This window comes from Microchirus variegatus (assembly GCF_963457635.1).
Source record: "Microchirus variegatus genome assembly, chromosome: 4".
NCBI classification, from domain to species: Eukaryota; Metazoa; Chordata; class Actinopteri; order Pleuronectiformes; family Soleidae; genus Microchirus; species Microchirus variegatus.
In genome coordinates this window covers 35,735,547-35,752,587 of record NC_139805.1, presented here as the reverse complement: position 1 = coordinate 35,752,587, position 17,041 = coordinate 35,735,547, and the positions used below count along the sequence as shown (strand labels likewise).

Below are 17,041 nucleotides of genomic sequence, written 5' to 3'. Positions count from 1 at the left end.
TTCCACTTGGAAATGAGCTGCCATTAAAAGCCACAACTCCGGTGGGACTAGAAACCACAACCTTTGAATGACTTTCTCTGAACTTCTTTCTCACACCTAGAAGTCCAATGCGCTTTCCATTGCACCACGGAGCCACCTATCCCTATGAGTGAGGGAGCGCAAAAAACAAATGAGGGAGTGCAAAGGGCAAATACGGGAGCGCAAAGGACAAATGAGGGAGCACAAACTCTATGACGTACATTTGTGTCCCTGTCTTTCACCACTCGTGTATTCTGTTTTTCTGTCTTTTAACGTTACTTGGAGCTGCATAGAGCAGGAACAGCAGCAGCTTATACTGAATACGATTCCAATTCTCTTCCACTTGGCAAAGAGCTGCCATTAAAAGCCACAACTCCGGTGGGACTAGAAACCACAACCTTTGAATGACTTTCTCTGAACTACTTTCTCACACCTAGAAGTCCAATGCGCTTTCCATTGCACCACGGAGCCACCTGTTTCTGTTAGTGAGGGAGCGCAAAAAACAAATGAGGGAGTGCAAAGGGCAAATACGGGAGCGCAAAGGACAAATGAGGGAGCACAAACTCTATGACGTACATTTGTGTCCTTGTCTTTCACCACTCGTGTATTCTGTTTTTCTGTCTTTTAACGTTACTTGGAGCTGCATAGAGCAGGAACAGCAGCAGCTTATATTGAATACGATTCCAATTCTCTTCCACTTGGCAATGAGCTGCCATTAAAAGCCACGACTCCGGTGGGACTAGAACCCACAACCTTTGAATGACTTTCTCGTATCTAGAAGTCCAATGCGCCACAGAGCCCCGTATTAGCTAATCTTTCAGTCGCAGTTTCGTGCAGATACTTGAGCCTGACACAAATATAAAAACTCACAAACTCACAATAATTTCGCTGTGATTCCTGCCGCTCGTGTCAGGATGAGTGTTTTCAGAGTGTGCGTTTTAATCCCTTTGACAGCACATTATTGACAGACTCGACAGCCGTCTTACCTCTCTCCTGGACGTAGTACGCGAGGTAAAGGTCGAGCTCCTTGACGGAGACGGAGATGTGTCGAGGCTGAACGCAGAGCAGCGGGTTGGAGCAGTGGCCTCCCTTCACCAGCCGCTCTCCGTCTGTGCTTTCCAGTGGGATTCCTTTAAACAGGATCACCATCACCAGGTCCAACCGCCACACCTGGACGAAGACAGGACTCGTCACTACACACAATAAACGTGACCTTTCCCCCTTCCCTTCACATCAACACATACTTTCAGAGTGAGGATTTCAGATTATAACCATGACAAAAACCTCAAAGCATGACAAACTAAAATCAGTTTTCACCAATAAGAGGCAGCGAGTGCAGAAATGACACGAGAATATGGTGCGTGTGATGTTGTCGTTAGATCAGATGATACTGTAGCCTGTTGTTTATGAAACCAGATGTCTGTCTGTCCTTCGCTAATAATCCAATTACAAGACGTCTGAGCTGCAGCGCAAACATGTGATGGAGACTCAGAGGGGACCGTTGTCTGCGCAGCTGTGACTAAACGGCGAGAGTTAAAGATCCAGATAAGAGTAAATCACCGTCCATCAGTAAAAACTGATCACACACACACACACAGTGAATGTGTCAGTGATAATGAAACGTGCAAGTGTCTGGATTAAAGGTCTGCTCACTGCAGAAGAACTTACAGATTAAGTATGATGTGTTTCTTGTATCTGTCGTCGCTTTAGGACGTACAGTCTGGTCCACTCGTCCTCATGGAGACCAAAACCTGGTCCTTCAGAGGCAGAACCTCAATCCTGAGACCCTGGTTAAGTTTAGGGCTAAGATACGGCTAAGAAGAGATGTTTCCTGCTCATCCTCACGGTCCTGACTCAGAGGACGTGTGTCTTCCTCACAGCGGCTGAGATTTAGGTCGTAAACCACAGAGAAAATGTGTGTGTTTGATTCACTGCTCTGCTCGTGCTACACCAGCAAATCTGCTGACTCAGCTGTTAGCATCCCCAGAGGTAACAGCTATTGTGGTCACATGAGACTATTGTGGTCACACAAGGATTATTGTGGTCTCGCAAGACGATTGTGGTCACGTAATACTTTCACTGTCACGCAAGACTATTGTGGTCATGCAAGACTTTCATGGTTACGCAAGACTAGAATGGTCACCCAAGACTATTGTGGTCAAATGAGACTATTGTGGTCATGCAAGACTTTCACAGTCATATAAGACTATTGTGGTCATGCAAGACTATTGTGGGCATGCAAGACATTCAAGATCATGCAAGACTATAGTGGTCACATGAGACTATTGTGGTCATGCAAGACTATTGTGTTCACGCAAGACTATTGTGGTCATGCAAGACTTTTAAGATCACGCAAGACTAATGTGGTCATGCAAGACTATCACAGTCACAAGACTATTGTGGTGACGTAACACTATTGTGGTCACGCAAGACTATTGTGGGCATGCAAGACCTTCAAGATCACGCAAGACTATAGTGGTCACATGAGACTATTGTGGTCACATGAGACTATTGTGGTCATGCAAGACTTTCACAGTCATATAAGACTATTGTGGTCATGCAAGACTATTGTGGTCATGCAAGACATTCAAGATCACGCAAGACTATTGTGGTCACATGAGACTATTGTGGTCATGCAAGACTATTGTGGTCACGCAAGACTATTGTGGTCATGCAAGACTTTTAAGATCACGCAAGACTAATGTGGTCATGCAGGACTATCACAGTCACAAGACTATTGTGGTGACGTAACACTATTGTGGTCACGCAAGACTATTGTGGGCATGCAAGACCTTCAAGATCACGCAAGACTATAGTGGTCACATGAGACTATTGTGGTCACATGAGACTATTGTGGTCATGCAAGACTTTCACAGTCATATAAGACTATTGTGGTCATGCAAGACTATTGTGGTCATGCAAGACATTCAAGATCACGCAAGACTATTGTGGTCACATGAGACTATTGTGGTCATGCAAGACTATTGTGGTCATGCAAGACTATTGTGGTCATGCAAGACATTCAAGATCACGCAAGACTATTGTGGTCACATGAGACTATTGTGGTCATGCAAGACTATTGTGGTCATGCAAGACTTTCAAGATCACGCAAGACTAATGTGGTCATGCAAGACTTTCACAGTCACAAGACTATTGTGGTGACGTAACACTATTGTGGTCACGCAAGACTATTGTGGTCATGTAAGACTATCGTGATAACGTAAGACTATCGTGGTCAAGTAAGACTATCGTGGTCATGTAAGACTATCGTGGTAACGTAAGACTATCGTGGTCACGTAAGACGATTGTGGTCACGTAAGACTATTGTGGTCACGTAAGAATATCGTGGTCACGTAAGACGATCGTGGTCATGTAAGACTATCGTGGTCACATAAGACTATTGTGGTCTTGTAAGACTATCGTGGTCACGCAAGACTTTGAAAATCACATAAGACTATTATGGTCATGCAAGATTTTCACAATCAAATAAGACTATCGTGGTCACGCAAGACTTTGACAATCACATAAGACTATCGTGGTCACGTGAGACTATCGTGGTCACGTAAGACTATCGTGGTCACGTAAGACTATCGTGGTCACGTAAGACTATCGTGGTCACGCAAGACTTTGACAATCCCATAAGACTATTGTGGTCACGCAAGATTTTCACAATCCCATAAGACTATCGTGGTCACGTGAGACTATCGTGGTCACGTAAGACTATCGTGGTCACGCAAGATTTTGACAATCATATAAGACTATTGTGGTCACGAAAGACTATCGTGGTCAGGCAAGATTTTGACAATCACATAAGACTATTGTGGTCACGAAAGACTATCGTGGTCAGGCAAGATTTTGACAATCACATAAGACTATTGTGGTCACGAAAGACTATCGGGGTCACGCAAGACTTTGACAATCCCATAAGACGATCACGGTCACATAAGACTATTGTGGTCACATGACACGATCATGGTCATACAGTATAAGACTATCACAGACAAGTCTCATGTGATTTGGAGGACAGGAAATGCAGGGAATTGTATTTCTTAAAAAAATGATCCGAGGATTCTCTCATTCATCTTTCAGATAAAAGTCTCTCAGGGTTCTCCGGTTTCCTCCCACAGTCCAAAAACAGTCATAGAAAATGAATGAACGGATGAGTGAAAGTGAATTTCTTTGACGCAGCCCTCAGGGTGAACCGAATATGCATGAGTAAACAGGCCTGTGTTTACCTTGTCGGCTTGTCGCAGACAGTCGATGCGTCTCATTTTGCCCTTCTGGTCAGGGTTGGACAGGACACAGCAGGCTGCTTTCTTGCCCGTGACTGAGAGCACAAAGTCTTCTCTGCACTCAGGTCTGATGTCCTTCCTTAGCTTAGCCAGGAGACGACTGGCCCACTTCTGTTTCACCTGACAGCAGCAGAAGAAGAAGAAGAAGAAGAACACATTCAGTCACATAACTTAGCTTTAACACACGTGTGTTTTGATTGACGTCAGCTGAACACACCTCCGCCTTCTCTCCCAGGAGTTCATCTTTCACGGCTCTCTCTTCTTCTTTGGTCATCCTCTTCTCGTGTTTTTTGAAGTACTTCCTTTTCCTGGCCTGGAGGTTGAACCATGTGTAGGCGAAGGCACGGACCTGGGGCAGCAGAGCCTCAATGAACGGATGGAACTCATCCTGCACGACAATAGACACACACACACACACACACACACACATGCTCAGTTTTATTAAGTCTTTTCATTAAGACACAAACTGTTGCCACTTTCCCTTCACTACATTTCCTCTAACTCTTTGTTTCTCACCAAATAAAAGATGAAGAAGAGTTGGTATTATTATTATGGTCTGTATTTACATAGAGCTTTTCTTGTATTTGTTGATGAAGCTGCTTTAGACGACAGTTTTCACACATTCATTCACACGCTGCAACATGGCGTTAAATGTCTTTGCTCAAGGACTCGTGCAGACGAGCAGAGACAGGAATTGAACCCACAACCTTCCAGTTGAAAGACTCACTCAAAACTCACTCACTCACACTTTCACATTCACACTCTCACCCACTCACTTACACTCTCTCTCACTCACTTATTCGCACTCTTTGCCTCACTAACACTCTCACCCACTCACACTCTGTCACTCACTTACACACGCACTCACTTATTCACACTCTCACTCACACACTCACTTATTCATACTCTCACTAAGTTGCACTCTCACTCACTTACACTCTCTCTCACTCACTTACACTAACACTCTCACTCACACACTCTCACTTATTCACACTCTCTCTCACACACACTCACTCACTCACTCACGTAATCACACTCTCACTCACTCACTTATTCACACTCTCACTCACACACTTACTTATTCATACAATCACTAAGTTGCACTCTCACTCACTTACACTCACTTACACTAACAATCTCACTCACACACTCTCACTTATTCACACTCTCACTCACACATACTCACTCACTCACTTAATCACACTCTCACTCACTTATTCACACTCTCACTCACTTATTCACACTCTCACTCACACACTTATTCACACTCTCACTAACACTCACACACTGATTCACTCACTCACTCACTCACTTATTCACACTCTCACTCACTCACTAATTCACACTCACTAACACTTTCACTCACTTACACTCTCACTCACTTACACTAACACTCTCACTCACACACTTATTCACACTCTCACTCACACACACTCTCACTCACTTATTCACACTCTCACTCACACACTTATTCACACTCTCACTCACTCACTTATTCACACTCTCACTCACTCATTCACACTCACTCACACTTTCACTCACTTACACTCTCACTCTCACACGCTCACTAACACACTCACTTATTCACTCTTACTCACACTTACTCTCACACTCACTCACACTTTCACACTCACACACTCATTTATTCTCACTTACACATTCTAACTTTCTTACACACTCACTTGCTCAGTCACTCACTTGATGCAACATGGGGTCAAGTGTCTTTGCTCAAGGACACATACAGAAAAGCAGAGCCAGGAATTGAACCCACAACCTTCCACTTTTTAAATACTTTTCCTTCTAAAACTCAAGTGCATCTTATATCAGAAAATGGCCTTTGACACTTAAGGAATTTAAATGTCATAAACCTTAAGTACTTTTACTGAAGTAATATTATTTAAAAAAAAGTGACTTCAGCTTCTACACAAGTCATTTTCTGGTCACATACTTGTACTTTTACTCTTAAAGTATCTCTTTAAAGTACTTTTACAGAAGACAGAAGTTCCAGAAGTGGAAAACCTCATGTAGTTTAAACAGTGAGTAACAGTGGACAGGTTTATTTAAAGTCAGTCACGCCTCATTTATCCAGAAAAACCCTCAATGGAATCCAAATGTCTTCTGCTAAACAGAACAAATCGCACAGCCCCGCTCAATAAAAACAAAGATATTATAGGGTGGCACGGTGGTTCGGCGGTTGAGAGTGGGGCCTCTCTGAGTGGAAGCTGCATGTTCTCATGCCTGTGTGTGGGGGCTTTTCTTTTTTCTTCCATATTCTCCAGTTTCCCCTCAAGGTCCAAAGACATGAGGTTCGGTCATTTGGCAACTCTGAGTCAGCAACTGCACACTTGAATCGTCGCCGCCATTATTTCGTCTGAGCAGAGTGAATGTGACCGAGTACGAGCAACGAAAAGCAACTGTTCCAACGCTTTATTGTACAGCTTTGTACTTTGGGAGGGAGTGAGGGAGTGAGAGAGTGAGACTCCTTCTTTCCACTGCGGCTCTGCACCAAAGAATAATAAACCGACACCATATTTGAGCTACACTGCAAAAACGAAAATACACTTTACCAACTTAGTTATGGAGGTCTACTTACATACATTAACTTGTTTCTATGGTCAAAAACCTCCTAGCTGCTGTAAACGAGCCGATAGAAATCCTCTTTTCTGACGCTGTTCCCCAGCCGCGATATATCAGACTCAACTCTCACACCCAGAAGACAGACTGTGTTGTGATTGGCCAGTACCCGGAAGTGACATATTCAGCACACCCGCTCTCAGAAGCGCAGCTCCCCCCTCTGGAACGGTGGATGCACTGCTACTCATTATCAAAACATTGTTTTAACAACGTTTAAAAGTAGTCAGAAGACACTGTCGCTCGTGAAACACCTCCGCAACGGACGTTATTCTTCTTCTGCGGTTCAATGTACGCAACCGGATGTGCCCGGACTAGTGCCCGGAGATGAGCCCGAGATTACAATAAAACACAGCGTTCTCAGCAGTGGCCGAACTGTTTGTTTTGAATCTTCAGGGCTTCGTAAACAAGGTAATGACGCAGCTACACACTAAAAAACAGCGTTAATTGGAACTTCCGGTCTAGGTCCGCTTTAAAGTTTGCCAACCTTGAGCTCAATGGGCAGCCCGTGGCCCAGTGGAAAGGGAGCTTGGCTTGCAACAGTAGGGTTGCCAGTTTGTGTCCCCGCGAGGTCAAAGGGACTTCCTGGGCAAGCTACCCAACGCATTCCCCATTGCTCCCAGTTTTTGCTTTCACCACAACCTGTCTTGGCAGATGCTGTACACTTTTGAGTCTGGTTGAGTTGAGTCTACACCACAACAGGGTCTCTGCAGGTTTCAACAAGTCAAATTTAAGACTTTTTAAGACTTTTTTTAAGACCATAATGGATACAATTGAAGACCCATTTGGCAAAAAAGTACAAAAGACATGAAGGAAAATTGGAGTCACAAATCGTTGAACTTGCAATTCAGCTTAGCTGTGGGCTTTCGTTAAGTTTTCTCCGCTGCTATGCTAAGTTCCGTGTTGTAGTTATGTTATCGCAAAAATAGAAACATTTCAAAGCGAGACTGATGTTTATGCATGTTTTAAATGAACATAACGTTAATAGATTTTGAAGACCTTTCAAAATTGTATTTAAGACCTTTTATGAGATTTTGGGAGAATTTAAGACATTTTAAGGCCTTAAATTCAAATTATTGGATATAAGACTTTTTAAGACCCTGTGCATACCCTACCACTCCCACACATAACTCTATTTACAACTTATTCCCATCTTAAAAACAAACTACAGATGACAAATAAATGGTTCAAAACAAGTTTTGCCGTTATTTGTCCATTTTTGTACATTTTCCCTGAGGGATTTAAACAAAGTGCAAAGTGTATAAACAAGATGACAACAGCAAAAATATGACTTCCTACTACTGGCTTCAAACATCGTCCAAACCTCCAGGGAGGAGGAGCCTCATGTTCTTTAAAAACAAAACTACAAATGCAAATCAATCAATAACAGTGATTTATAAATCGATTTATCGCCCAGCCCTACTTCCAATCCAGTCCACATGTATTTCTATGGCACATTTTAAAAATAAACGTACATCGCATGAATAAAACAGACCAAGTGAACTAAAAGCAATATGAATGTAATGACACTTACTCGTTTTTAATCGCTTATTAATCGATCACTAAATTAACTGAGAACCAATTAATCGTTTGAGGGTTTTCCTATATTTCCAGCTTCTTAAATATGAATATTTTCTTGTTGTTTTTTTTTCTCCATTTGACAAAGAAATCATTAAAATAGACGTTTTTTCAACACTTTCTGACATTTTATGGACCAAACCATTATGAGGAAATGCAGACAGATGGAAATAATCGTTACAGCTGCAGCTCTAGAATAGTTTCAACACTACAAAGATGCAGCAGATATGACAAAATAAAATCTATAAAATATCCTTTTCCATGCGTGTGTTTCTTCAGCCCACTATTATTCTCTTATTTATTCTAACGTGGTTTTGAGTTGTAGCCGTTGGCTCGACGCTTGAGCCTCTTCAGCACCAGGTCTTGAAAAAAGGTGTTATTTCAGTTTATATTACAACACAAAGAATGTTTGTCCAAATACCAAAAGAGTCTGGCTTCAGTTCAGACTTTTAACTCTGGAATCTTTACAGTTTCCTCCTCTGACTGCGGCCCGCGATGACAGACAGTTTTGCCGTTTAAAAAAAAAAAAAGGACAGGTAACCTAATAAGTAGCAGACACTGTGGCGCGTTGCCAGGCTTTGGCAGGCTCGTGGTTATCATTCCCGAACAGACTTCAGCTTCCTGACCCTGGATGAGTGGAAGCACGGCCGTTAAGTGTGGTTTCAATCCAACGCCGGGGCGAACCCGAGGTCACGCGTCCTTAAATGCACTGGTACTTACATGACGTTTTAAAGAGGCGGCAGACAATTTATGTGACGCGAGCGGTCATGAAGACACAGCTGCAGCCAGATCGTTTGTGCCACTTTAGAAAACCGCGCGCTCTCTCCGCTGCACCAAACCCCATAGAGAAAATCAGCAATTTTTTTTTTATCATCACGGCACACAGGAGTTGTTGATCCGCCGATGCCTCCGTCACTGAGTCCAAATGTCTTATTTTGGCGACTTTGGTGTTCAGATTTGCGGGTTAGTGACAGAAAGGTATTAAACGAGGCAGCAGCGCTGGTTTTCTCTATGGGGTTTGGTGGACGGTGTACAAACTTCATTTTCCTGTCACATAAGAATAAAGGCAGTAAAGAATGTGCTCAAGGGTGTAGATTTCTGTGCATCGGCCATGCAAAACTTCCTTCACTGCAAATGCAAGTCGACAGTCCTGATGGTGGCGCTATAGAAAATTATGTACGCTTCACAAATTGTGAAGCTTGTCATTGCATTTTTAATCAACAAACTATAAAACTTTGTCTTGAGGTCAATAGATATTGGTTTTTCTATGGAAAATACCAATTTCTTTTTTAAACGAGGCCGTTTTTAGCGCATATATTCGCGGAATTCAATTTTGTAAACAGTGATTTGACAACACCAATAGTCTCGCCAATCTGCACTGCAAACGGGTCATCAAAAAACTATAATAATCAACCAAAGTCGGTTATAAAAAGAAGCCAAATCTTCCTTTATATCCCATATGCATTGCTCAGTTAACACCAGATTTGGTTCGTCTGACTGACTTCATCATTTGTACCGAAGTGAAGCGTAACTTGGTCTATATTTGACCCAAGTTGCAAAGCTGTAGCACGTGTAGCGCCACCATCAGGACTGTTGATGGGTATTTGCAGCTAAGGAAGTGTTGCATGGTTTATGCACAAATCTACAACATTCTTTAGTGCCATTTTCCCACTGTCAGGAAATGAGCCGGGAAATGAAGTGGCGGGAAAAAGCGCATCAGACTGTCTGAAGTAGTAACCACACGATTCAGCAGGGGGCGCTCCGAGTGCAGCGTGAGCCCGTCAGAAAGATAACAGCGACGCTTATATCGTTTTGCTCGGACAATCACGACATCGCAGCATCTAACGCGTTGCGTGTGGAAATATTCCCAAGTCAGGCGGCGCAACCTTGACTGACTAATAATAAGAGACAGAATTATAATAAAGTGATGTAACACAGCTGTCTCTGCTCAAGATATATAGCTCTTTTTTTCTTGTATGATTGGATCTTGAAAACAATCTCTCTGAAGCTCTAAAGCCTGTGAGATAAACTGCCCCCAACACCAGATACTAAGAGGACTGCAGTCGTAAAAACACAACATACCAGGTAGAACCAAACTCGCAGCCTCAACAATCACTGAAACACACCCGTAAACGCCTCCTCTACACTGATATGGTGCTTTGGTCGGCATCTCACTTCATTCTAAGTGATATTTGTTAAAGGGTTTAAAAGAAGGAAGAAGGTACTTCCCTGATAACAACTGATAAAATTCCCCAAAACAAAGGTTCACAGCTGCAAACAGGGAAACTGGTCTAATCTGAGCAAGGTCATGAACAATATAAAGGCTTTTGTTTTTGTCTGGCAAGAGGAGGAGAATAGCAAAGAAAAAAGGTGTCGCCAACTAGTGTTTGGAGGCTGAAATACCAAAATTAGACTATATAATTGGTGCGATATCCATATCGGACGACTTTGGTTTTAACTTTTGGTTTTCAGGATTTTTAAACGGAGAAAACTTATAGGGGCTTCCCTCGGCCTCGTGGAAAAGGAACTTGGCTTGTAACCACAGGGTTGCCGGTTCAAATCCTGACAGGTCAAGGGCCAAAGACACCTGTGATGCAAGTACCCAACACTCCATTGATGACCTTCCTGCCAAAGCAGAAGATGTATATCCATGATGAGATAGATATCTTGAGAGTTCTTGAACTTTCTCGACTTCTCGAACTTTCTGTATATCTTGAAAGTTCTTGAACCTTCAAGATATCTGGAAAGTTCTTGAACCTTCAAGATATCTGGAAAGTTCTTGAACTTTCTGGATAGATGAGGGTTCAAGAACTTTCAAGATCTCTTGAGAGTTCTTGAACTTTCTAGATATCTTGAGGGTTTCTGGAACTTTCTGAATATCTTGAGGGCTCTCGAACTTTCTGGATATCTCCAGGGTTCTCGAACGTTCTGGATATCTTTAGGGTTCTCTAACTTTCTGGATATCTTGAGGGTTCTCTAACTTTCTGGAGATCTCGAGGGTTCTCGAACCTTCTGGATAACTCGAGGGTCCTCGAACCTTCTGGATATCTCGAGGGTTCTCGAACCTTCTGGATATCTCCAGGGTTCTCGAACTCTCTGGATATCTCCAGGGTTCTCGAACTCTCTGGATATCTCCAGGGTTCTCGAACTCTCTGGATATTTCCAGGGTTCTCAAACTCTCTGGATATCTCGAGAATTCTCAAACTTTCTAGATATCTCGAGAATTCTCAAACTTTCAAGATTTCTTGATGATGTATGCAGATGTTGATTACTTGTCATGCCCGAAATAAACGATTCATTCATTCATTCATTCATTCATTCATTTCTTGATGGTTCTTGAACTTTCTAGATATCGCAAAAGTTCCAGGAGTTACGGTAATGACAAGTACGCATGCCAAACCCTGTTGTCGACGACAGGATGGTAACAGAAAGGTTTCATGAGCCTTTAGATCTACATTGTTAGAGTCCTTATCAACCAATTTCACCAGGTTTGACTTCCACATAGGTAACCAACTCGCCTCACCTCACCAAACATGTTCATGTGGTGACATAGAACGGGAAAAACCCTGCCAAAAATGTGCATAAAATAAACAAGAATGACATGGTCTCATATTTTCCATGTAAACATGAGATAATAAACCACACATGCAAATAATATGATACGTGTGCTCAGTGGGTGTGTCCTCACCCATGTGAGTCAGAAACTTTAAACAAAAGATAAAAACGCAGCAGCACACCCTGACATTAACGTGTCAGTGATGTTGCCATGCAGGCAAATCCAGCCTTTATGTGGCCAGACCATAAAAAATCAATACGGCAGTTACAGTGTGTCAGTTACAGCGGTGAACAAAGACAAGGCGAGGATTTTTGCATCTGACATTTAAGCCGGTGAACACACCTCTGCAGTGCTGCCGTCCGCTAAATGCTACGTTTAACGACCCGACATTCACACGTGGATCATTAAAATTAAAAAGGATTTTATTCAAATCAGAATATACTGTAGATAATTAGAATAAATATATGATTGTTCAAATAAAACGATTACTGTGTGATAGTAGTACGTTTAATTTAAATAGCAATATCTTTTACAGATATGGAATCACAAAATGCTTCAAGTAAAATGCATATAATACTGATACATAAAAACATAGGTTTGTTTAAACAAAGAAACATGAATATATATGTGCGTATATAAACATATACACAAATACAATACACATGTAAAGTAATGGCCAGTGCCGAAAATCAGGGCAGCCAATAACTGTAATGTGATACAACAAATTTTTTTTTTCTTTTTTATGATAACAAATAATACAAAATAAACAAAACTACTGGTCTTATATACAGCTTTTTCTATATAAATAATGTCAACTGAGTATTAAACACATGAAACGGGTAAAAAAATAACTAAAACTTTGATGTTTTTGTGTCTTGCTAGCATGACTGAGCTTCAGTACTAGCTTAAGCGTTAGCTTTACGTCGTTCTCGTTGTTTACTTTTTATTTCCTCGCAGCAGTGTGTGATACAGTATTTTCCCTGACGAGGCCACAGCGTGAATAACTATAAAATACTTTAATTTACTCTGAAGACACGGCGTTAGCACAGCCTATAGAGGACGAGTGAATGTTGCTAACAACATTAGCGTGTTCGTGGAAGCAATACAATGTTTTTGTAAACAAAATAACTTTAATTCTAAAGGGATTTGTTGATATTAGAGCTTAAACAATTACTCGATGAATCGGTTTGAAGCTTTTTTCATGATTAAAACAAGATTTCTGATCTTTTTAGCTTCTGAAATGTGAATATTTTCTTGGTTTCTTTGCGCCACAAAAACAAGGAAATCATTAAAAGCTGAATCATTTTGGTTTGTGGACAAAAACAAGACGTTTGAGAACCTCGTTATTGATATATGACATTTTATGGACCTAACAATAAAAATAACCGTTAGTTGCAGCTCTAGGTGATATATCGTCGTTATCGGACGTGGTTAATGACAGATATGGACAATAAAATCCAACGTCAACATGTTATAATAATCAACGTTTGTCGATTATGCCGAACAATTGTGTGTTATACTGGGGCATAAGGCTAAGGCTAACGCTAACCCATTTCCTGTTGCTGCTCCTTCACATTAAAGGCGTTCCAGTGAGGGTGGGGTCGTATGTGTATCAGATTAAAAGTTGGCAGCAGAAGAAAGAGACGCAATTATTATTAACAGTAGTAGTGCAGCAGGAGGTGGAGGAGGTGGAGGAGGTGGAGGAGGAGGTCACGCTCGGGTCAGCTCAGGTATCTTTGCATGCTGGAATCTGTCCTTCATTAAAATGTCTTTCTGGTAATTATAGAGCCAGGAGAGATTTGGGCTTTTTGTCCCACATCAGCAAGAATCTGCCTCAGCAGCGTAACGCGTTTGATGTCTGAGCACACGACAGCAGAAAGTGAGAGCTGGGGAGAGTGCGCCGTAAAAAAAAGGGCCCCCAGTGGAGCTGAAGCAGTGGAGAAAAGGTTCCACGTCCTGTACACGGTCTGTCACAACATCAGATTTACAACATTGATAAAGTTTCTCAGAGAATAGGGACGGCGCGATGTCACTTTGTCTTGAGTTATTACAAAATGGGGGCTTTTATTCTGAAAATAACACTCATTAACTCGGGTCTGACTTCCTGTCCCGCTCGTCATCCGGCAAAAATAGAACACAGGCAATAATTTATAGTTATTTTAAGGTAAATTCAAAATGTCATGTTCAAAGCTACTTTATTTTTACAAATTATTTCGAGTTAAACCCAACGAAGAATCATTTCAAATTAGAGCTGAAATAATTAATCGATTATTAATCGATTACTAAATTAATCGTCACCTATTTTGATCATCGGTTCATTGGTCTGATGCTTTTTTCATGATTAAAACAAGATTTTCTGACTGTTTTAGCTTCTGAAATGTGAATATTTTCTTTGTGTCTTTGCTCCACAAAAACAAAGAAATCATTAAAACCGAATAATTTTGGTTTGTGGACGTTTTTTTGAACGTTTTCTGATCGAGATTTTAATTTTGACGCACATTATCCCGTTATTATTTTTTCCCATAATAAAGCAGCCCTTTAAACTAAGCTGTTAGCCGTTTTTAGTCATTATCAGCATCATATCAGCTCATCCCTGGACAAAAACACGTCATTTGTTATGAAATCATTGGCCAATGCAGATTATTAAGTAAAAATTTTAATATCCATTTGGACACAAACGATTGTTAAGACCTTTAACTTTGAAGTCTAATCTCCTGTCCATTCCTCTGTTATTTAATAATCTCTGACTCCATAACAGTGAGACCAGTGAAAATAATCCAAAAATGAGGAGATTGTGATGTTGTTGTATCGTCACGTGACGTCATTTGCAGACTGTCAGGCATAAAACAATAAAAACAACAAGATTCTTTTGGGGAATTTCGTTCCAAGAAGCTGATGATGTTGATGATGATGATGATGATGATTTTCCACGATTTTACGCTCTCACACTTTCACAGGTCTGTGGGGAGTTTGGACACATATTTAAAAGCCAAAGATATCGACTGGAGTAAACGTGTAGATGTCTTTAGTCTGAGATAAAACAGAGACTCTGTCTTTGCAGCCTTTACAGTTTTACAGGCGCCGAAAAAAACACCTGGATATTTTACGGTGTTTTCGAATTTAATGGAATTTGGCATCTGTACAATTTTTGTGGGACATTTGTGGGACAATATTGTCACCACACACACACTCGTTACCCTCAAATGTAACTTAATGTAAACAAATATAATGCAAAATTGAGGTAACTACTCCGTAACATGTTGCTGAATAACTTTCTGTATTTATTACTTATTCAATTTCACTCGTCGCATGATGCATGTACAATGATACGCTGCGATCTAGCGGCGGGATGCGGGTAACACAATCGCTATGCATTGTGGGAAATTTAGTTTATGGTCAACGCACGCCTTAAAGCGGTAAACCTATTTTAACACTGATTTCTAAGTCCAATTAAAGTTGACACGTGTCCTAGACCATTAGAAAATGCAAAAATCCAATCTGTCAGATGGACATAATTGACCTAAATATCATCTTTCTTGCTCAAATTCAAATCCACAAACTTTCAAGGACTTCAAGGACCCGTAAGAACCCTGACAGCCCTCGACACCATGTACCTTTAAGAGTCTTCTTAATTTCTAACGACTGTAACCGTATGAAAATGTGCTGCCAGTCAACGACAACGATCGTCGTCAGCTTTAAAACATGACAAAACTAAAGAATGGTGGCAGTTATTCACATGAGCGGCTTTATGTCAGAATAAAGGCAGCGGCTGAAAACTGATCCTCAGACCGGACTCCACCTTTCACACAGTAAATCTGTCCCCGACACTTTCATTCATCTTCACTGTCATATTCACGTACGACGCACATGTGGTGTACATATATATATATATATAGATTGATGTTTGTTTAACAGCAGTTAGCAGATGTAAGGCTGCACCAGTGCCTTCTTCTGGATTCAATCAGCCATTCATTGTGTTCCTCTTTGGTGTTTTACAGCTGTTGGCATCGGTAATGCCACAACAATGTTGAGCAACGCAGCCGAGCAGAGCAGCATACTGCAGAGATGACACATCTGAGGCAGGTTCCAGCTAAAAAGCACATGTTAATTCAAGTCCCTGTTCAAGCATCAGACAAGAAGGCCACGAAGAAGAAGAAGATTTCGGTCGTTTTCACGCCCAATAGTCTCGGCTAGACTCGATGTACGATTGGCGGTTCCAACATTCAGCCGGTCACACTTTAGTGAAACAAACCGAACGCTTCAAATAACGTATTCCTCAAGACCAACAATGAACAATAAAACCCGCTCATCTGTGGGTTAATGTTTCTGCCAAGAGTAAAACATGGAGCTATTGCCATCCATCCATCCATCATCTACCGCTTTAACCTCCACCGGAGGGCGCTGTGCCCATCTCACTTGACACTGGGCAATAGGCGGGGGTACACCCTGGAAAGTTCTTCAGTCCATCACAGGGCCACACAACCATTCACTCACACTCTCACACTGGTCAATTTAGAGTGACCAATTCACCGAATCCCCATATCGCATATTTTTGGACTGTGGGAGGAAGCCGGAGAACCCGGAATAACCCACGCACACACGGAGAGAACATGCAAACTCCTTGTTTGAAGTTGTTCCAAAAGGGGCTCGAACCCAGGTCTTCTTGCTGCAAAGGCAAGAGTGCTAACCACTACACCAACCGTGGGCCCGTCAGAGCTTTTACCTTGTTATCACTCCACGTCTGACCACGTTTCTGGCGGCTATCGTTCTACACACACATGCATGTGATTTGGTTGCCTTTACCCACAATGCCCCACTTCCTGCATTTGGTAAGTAGGTCTAAAACCGAGACCGACCAACGTTTTTAGGTGGACTAAGGGTTCATTCACAGCAGCCCTTCCAAATCGAATCCTAGTCCATTTGCTCGAAAAATCCAGTTCCGCGTGGATCCGAACTCCGATCCGCA

The 17,041-nt window shown here is 41.8% G+C and overlaps 1 protein-coding gene across 1 annotated transcript in view; it reads right to left on the bottom strand.

The window, feature by feature from the left end:
- nfic (nuclear factor I/C) overlaps positions 1-7,548 on the bottom strand; it is a gene marked incomplete at both ends in the record, with an annotated part of 59,454 nt that extends 51,906 nt beyond the window's left edge. The window contains 4 exons of the mRNA XM_083888318.1: positions 1,005-1,188; positions 4,254-4,430; positions 4,528-4,698; positions 7,429-7,548. Coding sequence (XP_083744444.1) covers positions 1,005-1,188; positions 4,254-4,430; positions 4,528-4,698; positions 7,429-7,548 — 652 coding nt within the window. The remainder of the gene's footprint in view (positions 1-1,004; positions 1,189-4,253; positions 4,431-4,527; positions 4,699-7,428) is intronic.
- Between the last annotated feature and the right edge of the window lie 9,493 nt (positions 7,549-17,041).